The 18,633-nt window shown below is 32.8% G+C and overlaps 1 protein-coding gene and 1 long non-coding RNA gene across 3 annotated transcripts in view; one reads left to right on the top strand and one right to left on the bottom strand.

Moving 5' to 3' along the window:
• Nucleotides 1-18,633, bottom strand: part of LOC105475458 (zinc finger protein 804B) — a 598,392-nt gene that overhangs the window by 9,449 nt on the left and 570,310 nt on the right. For both annotated transcript variants that reach the window (XR_011622116.1, XM_071094784.1), the window contains one exon: nt 4,917-5,047. Coding sequence is in view for 1 of the 2 variants with exons in the window: in XM_071094784.1 (XP_070950885.1) it covers nt 4,917-5,047 (131 nt within the window). In the remaining variant the exon portion in view is untranslated. The remainder of the gene's footprint in view (nt 1-4,916; nt 5,048-18,633) is intronic.
• LOC139362787 (uncharacterized) overlaps nt 1-18,633 on the top strand; it is a 67,323-nt gene that overhangs the window by 20,679 nt on the left and 28,011 nt on the right. The gene's annotated exons all lie outside the window — the stretch shown is intronic.

Below are 18,633 nucleotides of genomic sequence, written 5' to 3'. Positions count from 1 at the left end.
TTTATTTTACTTTCATCTAGTCATTTGTTGCTTGAATATAAAATTCTAAGCCAACTGATATCTCTTCCATATGTTGCTCAAATTCTAATGTAGAGTAGTGCTTTCTGAGTCCTTGTCTAACAAATTCCTGTTGGTTTCTTTTACCCATTCTTTGGCAAATCAGCATAGAATTCAAGAGTCATAAAGTACAAATTTCATGTACTTTGCTTCATTGTCTCTAGATGTATAATATTACAGACATACTGAATTAACCTCCCTTTATTTATCTTTGAGATGAATCTGCTTGTGTGCCTGTATGCTTTTCCCTTTGTATAAAGTGTAAAAATACAAATACATGTAATTTATTAGATTTGTTACATAAAGAGTATATTATTAATATGTATATATATGTATGTATAAAATTTTAACAGAACATAGTTACAGGTTGATTAATTTGGGTGAATTTTTACTAGTAGTTCTTGGGCACTTTGAATTTAACTTTCTTCAGTTCAGATACATTTTTTTTTCCTCGATTTATCTGATTATTGCTTCCTTTGGAATTTATGTTTTAAAATCATTGGTTCTCCTGAATATATCCGTTAGGTATTGATATTTATCTCAGTACTTTACTCTGTCTTCAGTCTTTTTCTATAGTTCAGGGAGAATTTCTTTGATTTAATTTCTATTTTACTGACTCAATTTTTTTACAATATTCAATCTGTTTATAAATTATGACCGTATGGATTTTAACTTGCAAACAATAATTTTAGCCACTATTTAGTTTTTAATGATTTTAGAATGTCTCCTTTTCATGAATGTCATTTTAGAATGTCTCCTCTTCATGAATGGTTGTAATTTTAGAATGACAGAGTTCCTTTAAATCTTGTAAAAAACTAAATTTAGAAGTTTTTAAAAGCTGTATTCTCTTCCTTACAGTAACTCTTTCATAATGGAAAGTTCTTATTCATCACATTAATCTCCTTTTTTTGAGTCATCTTTTATGTTCATTAGGCATATTTAATAAAATGAATAGTGAGGAGCATTCTAAGATGGCATATAAGTTACTGAATGTTTCTTTCAAGCACAAAAGTAAATAAGGAGTGTAGAGACTTTATTACAACATTTTTGGTCTTTGAAAGTGCCTCCAGCCTGCAGATAGAAGGAAGTGATCCAGAAACAGCTGCAGCATTCAACTTTGCCTTGGTACCAAAGAGATTATTTCCCATATTTGTAGCCACCATTTGGATTAAGTAGGAACTATACTTCTGGATTAAGTTAGCCTTCTCCAGAAGCTTCAATCAATCTGACATTATCACCTGTATGAAACTCATACAGGTTGAAATTATTCCACAAGTCTAGTGTATGGATACTATTCTTCCTTTTCCAATTCCATTATTATGCAGTGATTTTAGTATTTATTATATTATGTTATATATATATTATATATATCCTTTTCTTAATAATTTTGCTGATCATCCTGACACTATTTTATTCATTTTCTTGCTTTATGCTAATCTAAATGTTCTTTTCTATACTGCTATTTCATTTTACCATTTAGCTCTCTAATGTGCAAGCTTCTTCCTTTTACATTCCTTTAAATATTTTAAAATTTCTTTGCTCTTACTGTTTTTGTAATATACTGTTCTCTAGCTTCTTGTCCTTCATTCTAGTTCTCATTTTGCAATTTAAATTGCATTTATAATTATAGATTTTTCACAAGTTTTAACATTTTGTCCTTATTGTTAATCTTTGATACTTCTTACTTTTATTCTTTAAACTTTTTATCTTGTTGCTTTATAAACTTTAATTTGCTTTTTCTTAAATCAAAGTTATTCTTATTATTTTGGAAAACCCTGTTTTTATCTTTGTGGGGTTTTAAATTCTACTATTTTAATACAAGTTTATGTATTTTAACATTATTATAGCTTTAATTTTTTCTAGGTTTATTCAGATATAACTGGAAAATAAAAATTGTATATATTCAAGGTACACAATGTGATCCTTTGATGTAGGCATACAAATTAATTTGTACATCTATCATACACGTAGTTACCATTTTGTGTGAGATAAGGACACCAGATTCACTCTCTTGGCAAATTTCAAGTAAACAATAGAGTATTATTAGCGAAGGTAATCATACTCTACATTAGATCCTCAAAACTTATTCATCTTACATCTGAAAGTTTATAAACTTTGAACAATACCTTCAAATTTCTCCCATCAGCCAGCCCCTGGAAACCACATTTGCATTCTCAATGAAGCTTAAATTTTTACAGTTTTCTCCACATTTAATGTTTCCCTCACTTCTTTGGAACTTTCTTTAGTTTTTAAAATATTTTCTTACTTATATTAAAATAATGGTTAATAAAATGTCTGTGGAGTTTGGCTTTTGATTCTTATTGATTGATTATCCATTCAAATTGTTCTCCAAAAATTCTAATACTCTGCAGCTTAACGAATGCACAATTTTATTCTCTTCTGTTCAAAAAGTATCCTTTCCAAACAGAAAAACATATCAAAACAACATGATTTTTTAAAATGGTGTCATTTTTTAATGTTCCATTTTCCAGCTCTTATATGAAAAACTTCATAAATATAAGAGCTAGATAATGTGGAACATTAAGAAAAGACACCATTTAAAGAATTCACAGTCTCAGAATCAATGGCCCTAAAATTTTTCGATTTTGGAAAAATTTTAATATTAAGATGTACTTAAACTTATATATATAAGAAGTTCACATACAGAGAGTGACTATCCCCTCATCCCCATATAATAACTGATATTGCTGAGGAAACAGATTGGCTGGAACTAGTTAAGAGACGGTCAAATTTGATGACCCTTTATAAGATCTATTACTATTTTTTTTGGCCATCATTTTACGCACTACCAGTAAATTCACCTCTCTTCTCCCAAAGGGTCACGGAAGAATTTTGTTACCTGGATCATACTATTCAGAAGCCCTCATTATGAGGAAAAAGGACAAAGAAAGATTGTCTGGGAGAAGAGTAATGCCAATGATTTTTTCTTTTTCTTTTATTTTTAACTTTCACTTGTCAATTCACCTACCAAAATAAAGTATTTGTTAAGTGACTTTCCTTCAGCCATGAGGCTATTTAAGCAGAGAGAGCAATTGGCTAGGAGGCAGGTGATGGGTAGTAGAAGATAAAAAAAATATTTTCCTAGTTTCATGCTCTATATCTAGAAAGCTGAACACTTGTCTTTTCCCTAGCAATATGAGCACATTGTGGCCCAGAGAGCTTGCCTATTTTATCAAATCACCAAAAGGAGTGGTTAGGTTTGTGATTGTTTAGTGAATAAGGCTTACAGAGGGACAGCTAAAACTTAATAGAGTGGACCTTTTTATTTGGAAGAAACTTAATGGGTAGCTCTGGCAAACTTAGAACTTCTAAACAAACCATCATCATCATCACCATCATTATCATCATCACCATCACCATTACCACCGCCATCAGCAAGCCACCTCTGATTTTTTGTTATTTATGCCAGAGGAAAATATAGAATGGGTAAGTAGAAATGTAGAAGTGTGACAACTTTCATAATAAAAAACAACCAAAATTATATTTATTAAGACTATTTAGATTTGCTGTTGTGGCCTTAAGGGACCTATCTAAAGATGTCTATCTATGGTCGAACTTGTACCATTTGTTACGATCTGACTTACTGCATCTCATCATCAATCACTCCAGGAATTGACTCTTTCCCTAGATTGTTTCCTGCATGCTGCCCTAACAACAATAGAACTTTTCCTTCTAAGTCCTATTTTGGCAAGGACTGTCTGAGTTCTCAATGACAATATGTTTGAACAACATATTGTAAGTCCCTCATTGTGTTGACTGTAGAAAGCTCAGTAGCAAATGTATATGTTGCTTCTAGCGTTGTATAAGACCCCAGACCATGCATTTTTGTATTAACCTTACTTCTGACTACGTGTTGTATCTTTATTTGTCTTCATACTAAATTTCTCATTTATTTTTAATATGATTTTTATGTATTTTCATAAATTAATTAGATTATTTTAAGAGTTACAAATACATAAATACATGCAAGTTGAATATTAATTATATTTTTACTCATAATTGGTCCTACAAAAATAACTGTTTCCTTAAAATTACCTTTTAAGTCTAATATTTTGTGGTAACTAATTGAGCTACTCACTCCTGTTTATTGCATATTACTTTCCATTTAAGCAACAGGGGTTTAAATTCTGGCACAGAGGCATAAATTTCACAATTCACTAGGTTGCTGTCAAACACATTAATTAGCTACATTAGTGTTTTACATTATGATTCATATACACACAAATCACAATCTGCAAATTTAATTGCATTCCAGGTAACAACTTTGAAACATCCAGTGGTTCCAAGCTTTTGTAAAACTGCTATTTTTCAGCTACAAAAATGTATTAGTATAAAGCTTGTTATATTATAATTATCAATTTAAATGGCACTGTGTGGTAAACTTAACTGCATTAATTACATCTTGTTTGTCAGCCAGACAATGATCGTGTTATTTATACTCGACTCAGGTATGTACAGGGAAATGTTCAGAAGACGTATTTTCCACCCCCTAAGATGTATTGTTAATTATGGTTTTTAAAAGTATTATTATAAAATTTAGAACATATATTAAGAAGTGATATTAATCCATTTATTCAACTGGATAGAATAAATGCTAATGTATTTGAATTATTCTGGGATCATTTCATTATAGGGTACATTAAATTAACAATATTAGGAAAGAAAAATATCAAAGGCCAAAAGTAATTAATTTATGTATGTTTAACTATATTTGCCCTTCAGACATATCTGTTAGTTAGTTATTATTTGTTTACATTGTTACAGTAGATTTGCCTTTAAAATTTCCCAATAGGTTTTGAAGAGAGTTTTGAACCATTCCAGACACCTTTAATTCTTACCATTCAGATTGCTGCCTTAACTCAGCCAGCTGATGGAGTCGTTTAAGTGCTTTTTCTTGTTTCTTCTCATCTTTCCATGACTTAGAAGCTACATTCCGAGCAAATTCCCTTTGCTTTAATTCTTTCAGTCTCTGTGGAAAAAGAAGAAAAACCAAAAAGGTACTATAAATAAATAATATATTCTTTTCCATCCACAAGGCTCCGTATTATTCTTTATCCTAAGTGCAGAGGTGACTTTCTGGACAGAAAGAGTAAAAGTATCTTCTCCATTGTTGCTATTCTCTGCTCCAAGACACATTTAGCAGATAAATGTAGTTGTCAACCAGGTTATTTTTCCAAGCTTGTCACAGTCACTGCAAAAATGTGCTGCAAAGCTGGGCCCCAGGCCTTGCTGGTATCACTCTGGCTATGCAACTATAATAATCTGTGTGCCTATAAAAACACAAATGGGAAAAATATGCCATATATGAATGAGTATGAAGGGAGGCAGGTTATGAGATGCATGTTCCTCCACCCACCTGCCCCTCACTTGTAAAATTGATTCTATTAAATACACTGGGTGGGATGAGCTTGTTTCAGGAAAGAGCATCTGTTACTGTGAAAGATTTAGTTCAAAGCTCTAAATGTGATTTTGAATTCTTTTTTTTTGGATGGAGATATTTATCAAATACATATTTCTATATTGTATCCAGGAAGACAGAAAAAAAATGAGTCAGGGATTTAAACTCAGAATAGAGGCATGGCCCTGCTTGACTTAAATTCACCCACCACTTATTTTAATTAATATTTTCTCTAAAACAATTGACTTACATGCAAGTAAGACCTCTTCTTTAGAATCCGCCACTAAGCACAGCTAATGATATTGAATGAACTGAGAAACAGCCAAAATCAAATGAACCTCTTGAAGTTTAGGGCTTAATCCTGAATTGGAAGTGTATTTAAAGATTATCCTCTTAACTCATACAAAGTGATTTTAAACAGTCTAAAATATGTATCTGTTGAAATTATTTTCATTTCCCATATTAAGTATAGGAAATGTTTCCCAGGTATGGAGAAAACGACATAGTTATCATGTGAGGTAATAATACTGTAGCTGACTGTTACTCAGAGCAAGTGCCAAAACCTTTCATTAGCTTCATTCTTTAAAGGAAACATGCTCATGGTAGACAGTGGTCAGATAACTACATCTAAGCTAAGGATTTGAAGAAGAAGGCAGATCGGTCTTTCAAAGAGAGAATATTCTGAGCGCAAAGAACAAGAACCTCACAGAATTAGAAATAGCTACAGGGAGAACAGTGGACTCAACCTGAATTCAGTTTTTGACAAATACTTCAAATCCTTCTAAAAATAGAAAATTTCAAGAAATATAATTATGCTCTGTATGTTATCAGAAAAAAAAGGTCAATAGTTCTCTGGAAATTATAAAGAACAGATGATCTGAGCATTAAAGAGTGGATACCGTTAGTCAGAAGACAGGAAGAAAGGCTTATGAAATCTTTATTGCTACATACCCTGCTACTCACTTCCTCAGACCCTATGTACTTGAAAGCCTAGTTCTTAGAGTGAGCCCTTGTCTTACAAGCAAAGACCTTTTGGAAATTGTCCTACATGATTTAAGAACACACATAAACTATAGTTCAACTGTGTCAGAGAGAGAAAATTGCTATTTGGAAAAAAAAAAGAGAGGGTTTTTTAATACTCTGTTAGTACTGAATATAAATACTCCATATTATATTTATTTAATATTAGGTATTACCAGCACACAAAACTTGTATAATGCAGAGGAGGAAATTGATTAATTTACTCACAGCAATTGACACTTGACTCATTTTTGGAATCATGTTTGAAAATTTGGGGTACTTCTGTTTCTTTTATTAGCCTTCTAGATTCCAGAACTATACTTTTATTTTTGAGTTATAGAAATGATTGAGAATTCTTTATTGCTTATCTAACAACAAATATTGTTAATTGCTACTATGTTAATCCTTATTCTTACTATGAAATGTAAAAATATACAAATCAACAAATCAATTTTTTTCCCTTCAAGGAAGACAGACAAGTGGTTACACTTCTATAAGATAGAGTGGAGTTTCTTAATAAGGGTGCATACAATGTGCTTTGGAAATATACAGGAATAGTAAAAGATTAATTGTGTTTAGGAAGTTTGCAAAGTTAAAATGTTTTTAAGGAACACAGAAAACTGGAAGAAGAGATTTTGTTTAAAGACATCTAGTCACAAATTTGGTTTAGTCAGTTCTGAGTGCTCAGGTTTAAGCAGAGAAAAAAAACCCAGATATCTGCCTCAAGTTTTCAGTGTACTGAACAATGCATTTGTGTGAGGAAACTGTTCCAGTTTAGGGGGAAAAAATCATCTGAAAAAATGTAAGAAAAACAGTGTCTAGCATTCATATAAGGCCAGGAATAGTGGTTGTTTTCACTAACAAAACTGGAAAGAATAATAGGATATTGAATAGATAATTCAGAAAAGTCATGCTTCAGTAGAGAATAATTAGTCATAGATTGAGTACCACTTTGGAGTTGCTTAAAAAAATCATAAAAGCAAGAAATAAAAGTATAAAACTGATTCCAAGTAACTTAACTGAATCATAGTACTAAACACTAGGATATGTATTGCAATACAAAAAAAAATGAGAAAAATGAATATCTTGTATCCAATCAAATATTATCAGGATGTAATAGCAGTTGAAACTGGTCTGTAAGTTAAAGAAAAATATACTATAAACTCTACAGCAGCCATTAAAATGATAAAGTGTTTTAGCTAGGAGGACAACAAAGGAGATAAAAGAACATCATTAAATGTACTCAGTGCAAGAAAATGCAAAAAAAAAAAAAAAAAAAAAAGAAAAGTAAGGTAGACTGGACAATTATAAAATAAATAGCAAGATAATAAATCAAATCTAAACATAATAATAATATTAAATGTAAATGGTCTAAACACCAAAATTAAAAGAGAGTATTCTTTGGATAAAAATGTGAGTTCATCTCTGTTGACCACACAAACAAGCTTTTTTAAAAATGAGGACAAATGGGTTAAAAGAAAAGAATGTAAGAACATATATTATGTCAACACGAGTCAAAAGAAAGCTAGGGGTGCCATATCACTGTAAGACAGATTAGATCTCAGAGCAAAGAATAAGGAAGGTTTCTTCGTAATGATAACGGAGCATTAAAATACACAAAGCAAAAATGGATACCTACCGCATGGAAGAAATAAATGGACAATTATTAAAGAATGTTTCAATGCCTTGCTATTAAACATCAACAAAATACTAATTGCAAATCCAATACTTATGGAAAACCAAAGTGATTGTATCTCTTATAAAAGACCCTTCCAAAAGTGTATTTGTCTGATAAAAAGAGGACTATCAATCACCAGACAGATGGGGAGGATTTCTAAGAATCCAGAGGCCAAATTTGCCAGCCTCATGTTTTAGCTTAGCCCAAATTTCTATTTTTCTCCCCTTGTTCTGACAAGAACTCATTTATTTCAGCCATGGCATATACAATGATTGTCAGTAACCTTCCTCCATTTAAAGAGAACATAATCCATTTGGGAAGAAAAATATTCTTTGAGGGTGTGTAATTAATCAGCTCTTATTGAGAACAGACAGCACATGGCATACATATTTCAGAAAAAAAGTGCTACTTTACACGTTTACAAATAATAATGGGAAAACAAATATGGTATTGTGCAAAGTAGGTGGTAAAGAGTGAATCCGCTTTATTACCGTACAGTCTAGGTAATAAACAAAGAGGTAGCATAGGTAAGATTAGAACAATACCTTGCATTCTTATCCTTTAATGATAAAGGTAGATGGCCATAAAGAAAACTAAGCAACACAATTATGATACAAGTGTGTTGTATTATTAAATACATTTTGCATCTATTTAAAAGGATCACATTATTAATTTCCCTTTATGTAGTGAATAACTTCTATTTGTTTTATTGTGTTAAACTTCACATTCATAGGATGAATATTGCTTGTTTTTTATATTAACATTTTGAAATATTGATGGATTTGATTTGCTAACATTCATTATGAACTTTGCATCTATGTTCAAGTGTGATATTGGCCTGTATTATCTTTCAAAGTCCTTGTGTCATTCCAGTGTGGTTTTAGTGAATTCAGATTGCTATAACAGAATACCATAGACTGGGTGGCTTAGCTAACAAACATTGAATTCTAACAGTTCTGAAAGCTGGGAAGTTCAAGATCAAGGTGCCTGCAGACAGATCCAGTGTTTAGTTATGAAATTCTTCCTGGTTTGTAGATGGCCATCTTTTTGTTATATCCTCACATGGCCTAGGCCAGAGAGAAGAGGCAAGCTCTCTTGTCTTATTTGTAAGGGCACTAATCCCACTCATGAAGGCTGCACCCTCATGTCCAGTCACCTCCCAAAGAGTCTACTTACTTCTTAATGCTATTATATTGGGGGTTGAGGGAACATAAACTTAAGTCTATAAGTACCATGGTAACAATGGCCTCATAAAATGAGTTGGAGAATGTTTTATCCTCTATTTTCTAAAAGACTGTGCATAAAATTAATATTACATATTCCTTAAATACTAGAGTCACCACTGAAGCTATGTTTTCCTGGAGTATTTTTTTCTGGTTGTTGTTGGAACTTGTTAAATCATGAATTCAGTTTATGTAAGATACATAAGACAAAACAGAATTTTTATTCTTTTTTGAGTGAGTTTTGGTAATTTATTTCAAGATTGTTTTGCATTTTATTTAAATTAGCTTTTTTATTGTCAAAACATTGTTCCAAATATTTTCTTTTTACTCTTTTGATATTTGAAGCATCTAATGCAATGTTACCTCATTTAAACCTGATATTGGCAATTTGTGTATTCTATATTATTCACCAGTCTTCCTAGTGATTATTGATTTTATTAATATTTTAAAGGAACCAGATATTATTTAGTAGTATGCTTTCAATAACATGTAAATATTCATATATTTTCTAGATATCTTATTGTTACCAATTTCTAATTTAATACTATTTTGGTCAGAGAATATATTCTGCATGATGTCAGGTCTTAGACAGTTACATAAATGTTTTTAAGATAGTTGTAGAAATGTTTATAATGACTCAGCCTATGGTCTATCTTGGCAAATACACCATGTGCACTTGAAAGCAGAAAATATTTATTCTATTTGCTGTATTTCAAATTCTATAAATATCATTATGTCAAGTGGTTAACAGTTTTGTTTAAATCATGTATTACCTTATGGAAATTTTTGCCTACTTGTTTTATCAATTACTAGTGAAAAGATATAAAATTCTGCACTTATATTTTGTGATTGGTCCATAGTTCCCTTTGTTTCTGTCAGCGTTTACTATGTGTTTTTGGGAACTTTCTTATCAGATGCATACATATTCAAGGATTTAGAATTGCTGTATCTTGTTATTCAGTTAACTTTTTATAACTATGAAATATCCAACTTGTCATTTCAAAATACTCTTTCCTTTGAAATTCACTTTGTCTAATATTAGTACTGTTGTATCTCTTTTCTTAGCATTGACATGGTATATCATTTTTTATTCATTTAATTTAAAATAGATTGTGTCTTTAAAGTGTATTTATTTTAAAAGCCATTTATTTGGATCTTGTGTTTTTATTCATTCAGGACTTTTTTCCTTTTAATTGAGCCATTTACTTTATTTACAGTTAATGTAATTATTTCAATGTTTGTATTTGTGTATATCATCTGAATACTTAAAATACCATCTGTATACTTGGTGAATCAGCTCTTTTCTCTCTTTCCTATATGCTTTTGAGTGGATCAAACATTTGTAGAATTATATTTTATCTTTTCCATTGATTAGTTATGTCTACCTATGTTACTTTCATAGTTGCACTAGACATTAAAATATGTATCATAAAATTATTACAGTTTATGTTAAAATTCTATAATATGATCCACTTAAAATGATATTAATGTATATTTTCAACTAATACTCTTCAATATGTCATGTTTTGGTGTCATATACTTCATTTCAGTATAATGGTAAACTATTTCCTATTATTTTACTTGATGCATTCAAAAATCATACGTTAATAATACTTTTAAAGGAACCTTTATATTTCCTAACATATTTACTCTGTCTTGTTTTATTTATACATTTCTGTATGACTTCTTCATCTTACCTACTTTTAAGGAAACATATTTTTTGGATATGTATTTCTAGTTTCTTTTTTAATTGAAGTACTTTAAAAAGATCATTTAGTTGCATGCTTTTTCTGAAGTGTCTGCTATCTTCTTACTATTGCTCTCTTATATGTAAAGTTTCTTTTTTATCCCCTTGGTTGGATTAAATATTTTCTCTTTATTTTTCATAAGTTGACTATGATGTACCTTGGCATGTTTTTCATTATGTCTGTCCTTTTACGGATACTCTGAGCTTCTGGAATCTGTAGTTTTCTATCTTTTATTAATTTTGGCAAATCCTCAAATAGTATCTTTTCAGCTTTTTTTCTACCTCATGCTCTCTCATCCTCCTTGCACTCCAATAGTGTATATGCTAAATGAGTTTATATTGTGCTAAATATCACAAGTGCTCTGTTACAGTTTTTTTGCCACTGATTTTTTTGTGTGTGTTTTTATTTAGTTAAGTTATAAGCATGGATTCAAGTTCATTGATTATTTCCTCTTCTATATCCAATCAGCAATAAGACTATCAGAAAAATTTTTTATCTTTGATACCATGTTTTTAGTTTCTAGCATTTTTATTTATTTTTTATAGTACTACTTAAAATATTTTTCATTTTTAATGTATATCATTACTTTTTCCACTAAATCCTTTAACATGTTACTATTTGTTAAAGTTTCTGATAATTCCAACATCTAGGCCATTGGTTTTTATTTATTTATTCATTTATTTATACTTTAAGTTCTGGGGTACATGTGCAGAATGTGTAGTTTTGTTACACAGATATACACATGCTATGGTAGTTTGCTGCACGCATCAACCCATCACTACCTTAAGTATTTCCCTAATGCTGTCCCTCCCCTAGACCCCCACCCCATTTCTGAATCTAGTTGTATTGAATATTATACCTCTTAATGATGAGTAATATTTTCTTGACTTATATGTGCCAAATAATTTTTAATCAAATACTGAACATTGTTTGTAGATGAACAGTATAGATTAATGCATAAAATATTTATACCCAGAAACAGACATGCTTCTTTTTCCGTGAGCCCTCAAGTACGAGTGTTGGGCAAACCCAATCTCTAGTTGAACTGCATTTGGTCTTTGTTGCTTTATTTAAATTCAGTCTCCACAGCCTTCAAGTACCTTATTTGCATATAGACACTATCTTATCATTAGTCCTGTACCCTAATACTTCAGCTGGCCCCGTGTGCCTGCACCACTGAAGGACTTTCTATCAGTATTCTTCTTCTATCTCAGAAGTACATTGCTATTGCGTAGTACTTGCTAAAAGGCCTAGAGTGTGTGTGTGTGAGAAGTTTTGTTTCAATGCGTATGTTTTCACGCTTAAACAGGCTCTGTGCACCTGTGGCGTGGGCACAGGAGTAGAGCTCTATCTTTCTCAGTGCTCTTGTCTACCACTGGCAGACACCTGCCTCTTGCTACTCTGTGCAGTTCCCTGTGTGGGAGGGGTTTTCAGTTGCCCATAGGTTTTTGGATGAGGGATTTTGAGTTTTTGGTTTTACAATGCCAATCTTAATCATAAAACATTTATTATTGATAGTGAATAGTATGAATATAACAGTATTTATGGTAAAGGAGAAGTTGTGTAAGCCAAAATTCCCTTAATTTTTTACATTAATTAATTAATTATATATTTTTGAGATGGAGTCTTGCTCTGTCACCCAGGCTGGAATGCAGTGGCACCATCTCAGCTCACTGAAACCTCTGCCTCCGGGTTCAAGCAATTCTCCTGCCTCAGTCTCCCAGGTAGCTGGGATTACAGGTGCTCGCCACCATACCCGGTTAATTTTTGTATTTTCAGTAGACACAGGGTTTCACCATGTTGGCTACGCTGGTCTCAAACTCCTGACCTCAGGTGATCTGCTCACCTTGACCTCTCAAAGTGCTGGGATTATAGGTGTGAGCCATCGCGCTTGGTCAAAATTGCCTTTATATTGACAAAAATGCCTTGTTTGACTTGTAATCATAAATACTATTCCATTAAAAAGGTACATCTTTTCTCCTTTTTGTCTTTTTGCTTGCGTGATCACTATTAGAAGTTAAAATGAGATAGCTCTTACATCATCAAAGGAAAAAAGCAAAAGAGAGAAAATAAACATGCCACAGTCCAGACAATTCCACATAGCACTGTTGCCCCAAGATTGTTTGCCTCCTCCTCTTTCCTTCCTATTAGCTCCCGCCACCCAAACTCCAAATTTGTTAGAATGTAGGTTCACCAAATGACGGAGCTTAGTTACAAGAGAAATAATTTATAATCAGTAGAAGTTAAGTTAAAAATACAAAACTGTGGAGAGAGCTGTCCTTCTCTTTTAATCACCATAAATGAGGTTTACTACTATTGAAGAGTGTTCTTTGACGACTGATCCCTGATCTAGGTCTTGGCTTTTTACATTGTTTCTGATTAAGATGTGATATAATTCTGTTGAATCTGCTACATAATACTTTTTGATGCTCTTCTCTTCAAATAGGTTATTTTCTTATTAGGAAAAACAATTTGTTGCATCCCTTGAATTAATGTTGCAGAAGTTGTGCATGCTCTAAAAGTTCATTTTATCTTTCCTTCACAATCTTGCTCTGGCTATACTGGTTGGCCAGAGCAGAGCAGCTGAGAGTTTCATGGGTGTCCTGGTGATAATACGGGAGAATTGTGGCATATGGATCAGTACAGACTGGATGATACTTATGTACTTGAACTTTCCTGCCACCTCTTCAGCAGCTTTCTAATTATGTTGAGTGGTGACCTTGCAGAACTCTAAGTTCCTTTCCTCTAGTCTAGCCAGCTGCTCTTTTCAAAATGCATCTTGTTTCTTTATCACTCCATCTGTCTTTTCCAGCTTCTTAGCCAGGTGCTTTGTCTTAGAATGTTCCTCCTTACTTGATATCCTCTCTCATAGAATAACTCTAGTTAACTGCTCATTGGGAGTCACCCTCATTTAGTCCAGTTCTTTGCTTCACATTTGGTCACATTGGGTGCAGGCTCATATACATTTACGCCCCAGAGGAAATCACTCTCAACTTTTCTGCTCTTTTCCCAGAAGCATACACTTCTTCCTAGTCATTGCAGACTTTACACCATGAGCATGTTTTCCACCCCTCCACTTAGTAACAGATGACTTCTGCCTCACGGTCAACATATAATCCAGATTATAGGCAGGAGATAACCTTTGTCTTCTTCTCTGTACAAGTTCTGGAATGTAAATAGGATTCTTGTCCCTCCCATAGTGGCTAATGACCTCCTACCTCACTCTCAGGCAGAATCTAAATCACAAGAAGACTTCTTTTGGCTTTTTCGTTTCAGCCTTAGTCTCAGTCTCTGTGTACCTGTGCCCTGGAGTTGGGCTTTCTCAATAGTCCTGACCTGTCTCCATTGTAGGTAAAATTTCTCTGTACTTGCTGCCAAGCTAAAAGTAAAGGGAGTGTTTGCTGGCCCCTCTTTAAGTGACAAAAGATCTTTGCCTTTAAACTCATGCAGAATCCAGAATATGGGAGGGTTTTCCTTGTTTTTCCTGTTTCAGACTTAGGCAAACTTCTCCTGTTAGCAGTACAAAGGGTCTTTTTCATGCCTCTGTGCTTCTCAGAATCTTCATGAGCTCTCTTTTAAGCAAAGACCACACAAAAGAGTGGGTTGTGTGGATGAGTGCAGACTTGCTTGTGGAAGGATTTCTTCTCAACTAGTCCATGATAGGCCGTTCATTTCATTCGCTTACATTGCAACCTCAGCTTTCTGATGGTCTTTATAAAATTTAGGTTTTGTAGAACACCTAGTGTGTTCTTGTTGTGATGGGAGGTGATCTTTTGTTGTGATTTTCCATAACCTAAGTGGAAGACTCAGCTTACATATCTTAATTTTCCTTCCTTTTTCTGTGCTTGTGGCTTTTCCCTTCATTTTTGCAATCTCCCAAAAAAGTGTGTACTGGCTTGTGGTCCAAGGGTTGGGGACCCCAGGTATATATTATGATAAAAGGAACCCTTTTACATTGGTCCACAAAATTTATAGGTTGACATTTTCTGATTAGATTCTGTCAACACTGTGACTTAAATGCCAGGATGATGAAGGTTAGAGAGAGCAGTACATTTAGGTAAATTGAAAAGAGGAAAATTCTGCTAGAATTTTATTAGAGTTTAAGTATGCTGTCTCATAATGTTAGGAAGAAGACAGTTTCATTTTTATATTTCCCTTCAACATGTTAATCTTGCTAACCCACATCCAGAACCACCTTTGTTACACAGAGATCCACTGATTAAGAACATCTTAATGGGCATGAAGACCAAGAGAATTAATATTAAGTCACATGCTTAGTTTCGTTTGGAAAATATTTTAATATTTTTTGGTGATACCTACACACACACACACACACACACACACACACACACACACACACAAACACACAAACACACACACACAATTGTACAGAGGTATTTCTTATTTTCTGGTTCCACATAATTTCTACAATGCAGATAATAAATACAAGTTAGCCAGTTCTACTAGGAAGTTTAGTGTTTTCACAAGACAAAGAAATTATCATTATATAGCACATATTTTTACCAGTGATGATCAGGGCCCAGTTAATTTCCCAAATTGATAAAATTCTGCTATTACAGGATCAATTGGTAAGTCTTCTGACTTTAGATAACTTGACATGATCAGCTGTGTGTGTGTGTGTTTGTGTGTGTGTGTATTTAGAGCTATGTGTGTATTCAGATACTTTTTTAGCAGTGACTCATTTAAAAGAATGATGAGACTGTTTTCACTATCAAGATGACAAAACTCCATCAGAGCTAAATTTTCTGTTAAAATCAATAAAATCAATGTATATAATATAAAAATAATATATAATCACAAAACTAAAACAATGCTACATTTAATTATTATCTTCTCTTCTTGGATGTATCAATATTTTAAAAAGAAAAGCTTACTAACTTCAGATTCCTAAACTGCTTAGCATCTATAATCAAATACAGAGGTATAATTCATAGATAATCATTTATAAACTTTTTTAAAAATTACTAGAACAATAAGCACTTGCTTACCTTGATATGGTTTGGATCTATGTCAATCCAAATCTCATGTTGAACTATAATCCCCAGGGGTGGAGCTGGGGCCTGGTGTGAAGTGATTGCATTATGGGGGCAGTTCCTCATGAATGGCTTAGAACTATCAACTTGGTGCTGTCCTCATTATAGTGAGTGAGTTCTCATGAGACATGATTGTATAAAAGTATGTAGCACCTCCACCCATCTCCTTGCTTTCACTCTCACCATGTGACATGCCTGCTCCCCATTCGTCTTCTACAATGATTATAAGTTTCCTGAGGCTGCCCCAGAAGCCAAGCTGATGCCAGCATCAGTAGGAACTTGGTGAACAGGTTAGAGCAGTTAAGAGCTTGAAATTTTCTGAAAGTGGAAGTGAAGAAGACAGAGAGCAGCAACTAACAATAGGGAGAATAAAACAAAGTATTTCCAGAGTTATTTGGACAGGAGACAAGACAGTATAAGTATTAAGAAAACCATCCTAAATCAGGCAGATCCGAGTTTATATTTTGTTTCTGTCACTTACTAACTTTGAGACTCTTGCAAAGTTACTCAATTTTCTCTAGATTTAGTTACACATTTGTAACTTAGCAAACTATCAATATTTACCTTGTAGAATTATTGGGATTATTATTTAAGTGTGGAAAGTTAAATGGTTTAGCATAGCACCTGATATATAGCAAATGCTTAGTATGTATGAACTATAATCATGTTAAAATATAAGGAATGGTCAGATTTTGTGGAACTTTGTGAAGCAGGATGTGCAAAGAACGCTTGATTCAACCAGCAGTGGGATTCCATTGAGAGTATTTAATTCATGTTCTTATTGAAAGCAGACTGTTTGAGTGGCTTTCATCTGGACAGTATGACTGGTAGGTGTAGTTTTCTTTTGCAAAGGAGAAGTCAAAACAAGGAAGCATGTTGGGAATACTTCTACCTTGTCACACTTTAGATTTGAGCCTAAGAATTTAAGGTTGTCAGTTGTCTATCATCAATTTTATCTAAGAAATGGTCTTTCTTGTCTTAAATAATTTATATTTTTAATCCAAACATCTACAATTTCCATAAATTGAAGATTACATGTCACTATTGAGTAAAATTATAAAATATGAATTAAAATGTGATTTGTTGTCAGGATTTTCTTTGATAAATTTTATTTGAATTGTGCTGTTGGGTATTAATGCCATACAAAATTGATATTAATCAGAGAAGAGGGAAAAACTGGATTTCTTATGTTTCCTAGAGGGAAGTAGGGAAAAACAGGTATGTAAAGTAAAAGACATGTCTAAACATCTAATTCACATCCTTGGATATTTTAAAGGGACTTAAAGAGAAATGACAAAGCAGATAGGTTTCATAGTTTCAGAGAGTAGTTACCTCCCATAACCTCTACCCAGATGAAAAACAATGCAATAAAGGACAGTTGCAGAGGTCAAGGAAAAGAAAGGGAAGGTGATCTTCACATAGCCTCTCCACTTTTCACAATGCATTTGATTTTCTCTCAGCAAGAGGTAAACTAAAATTTATAGAAACGTATTTGTAAAAATACATTTATGAAGTATTTGCAATTTAATTTTCTTCTTGAGTTCATGTTAAAAACACAAACTAAACAATCTTTATTTCCCTACCTGCCAGCAAGAATGCTTTGCATGTGTATTGCAAGCAGATTTCAGCTGTGAATATATAAGTGAAGAATCAAATTGATCAGGCCAGTAAGTCTCTATGTGTTAGGAATAGTAATATTCTCAATATCATTGCTTACCAGTCCAAACATGCATGTAAACATCTGCATATCCCAGTAAACCACATTCTTCCAACTTCACTGAAGGAGAACGTGCATGTGAAGTGAATTCACTCAAGTGTGTCTACTTTTTTCTCCTTTAAATAGAATAACTCCTTCCATCTCTGCACTTTTCATCTATAGATCCCAGGATAATTTCCATGTGTTAATGTTTTTCTTTACTTCAGAGTAAAACCCCAAGGCAAAAGGTCAAAATTATTAACCTAATTTTAAAGATGAAGAAACAAACACATAGAAGGTTAAGTGACTTGATCCACACCAAATGAGAGACCAGAAAATGGACTGGGACTTGAAAACAGAATATCTAATCTTCCTAAGAGTAAGGAAAAATAAGCAGAGTTTATGCAGAATCCTAGAAATTTATAACAGTGTCATTTTCTGGATTTAAAAGTCTAGCCTGTTCCAAAATACTGCTCATTGTTTGAAAATGTTTTTATCAAATGATTTGGAAGACATTTACAGATCACTGACAATAATCTAGAACAGGGTAAGTTGTAATTTGAATAATCCTACAATCAAAATAAAAGAATTAAATTCTATTAAAAAGCCTACTATTTCCCAGATGAATTCTCATGATTAAAATGGGACTTTCTTTATTTTCTGCTTCTTTGAATATATCTTTTTTTTTTTTTTTCCTTTTCTCTTCTTGATAAGGTGTTGCTATGTTACCCAGGCTGG

This window comes from Macaca nemestrina, chromosome 4, assembly GCF_043159975.1.
Source record: "Macaca nemestrina isolate mMacNem1 chromosome 4, mMacNem.hap1, whole genome shotgun sequence".
Classification (NCBI taxonomy): Eukaryota; Metazoa; Chordata; class Mammalia; order Primates; family Cercopithecidae; genus Macaca; species Macaca nemestrina.
This window is presented reverse-complemented; position numbering and strand designations above follow the sequence as displayed.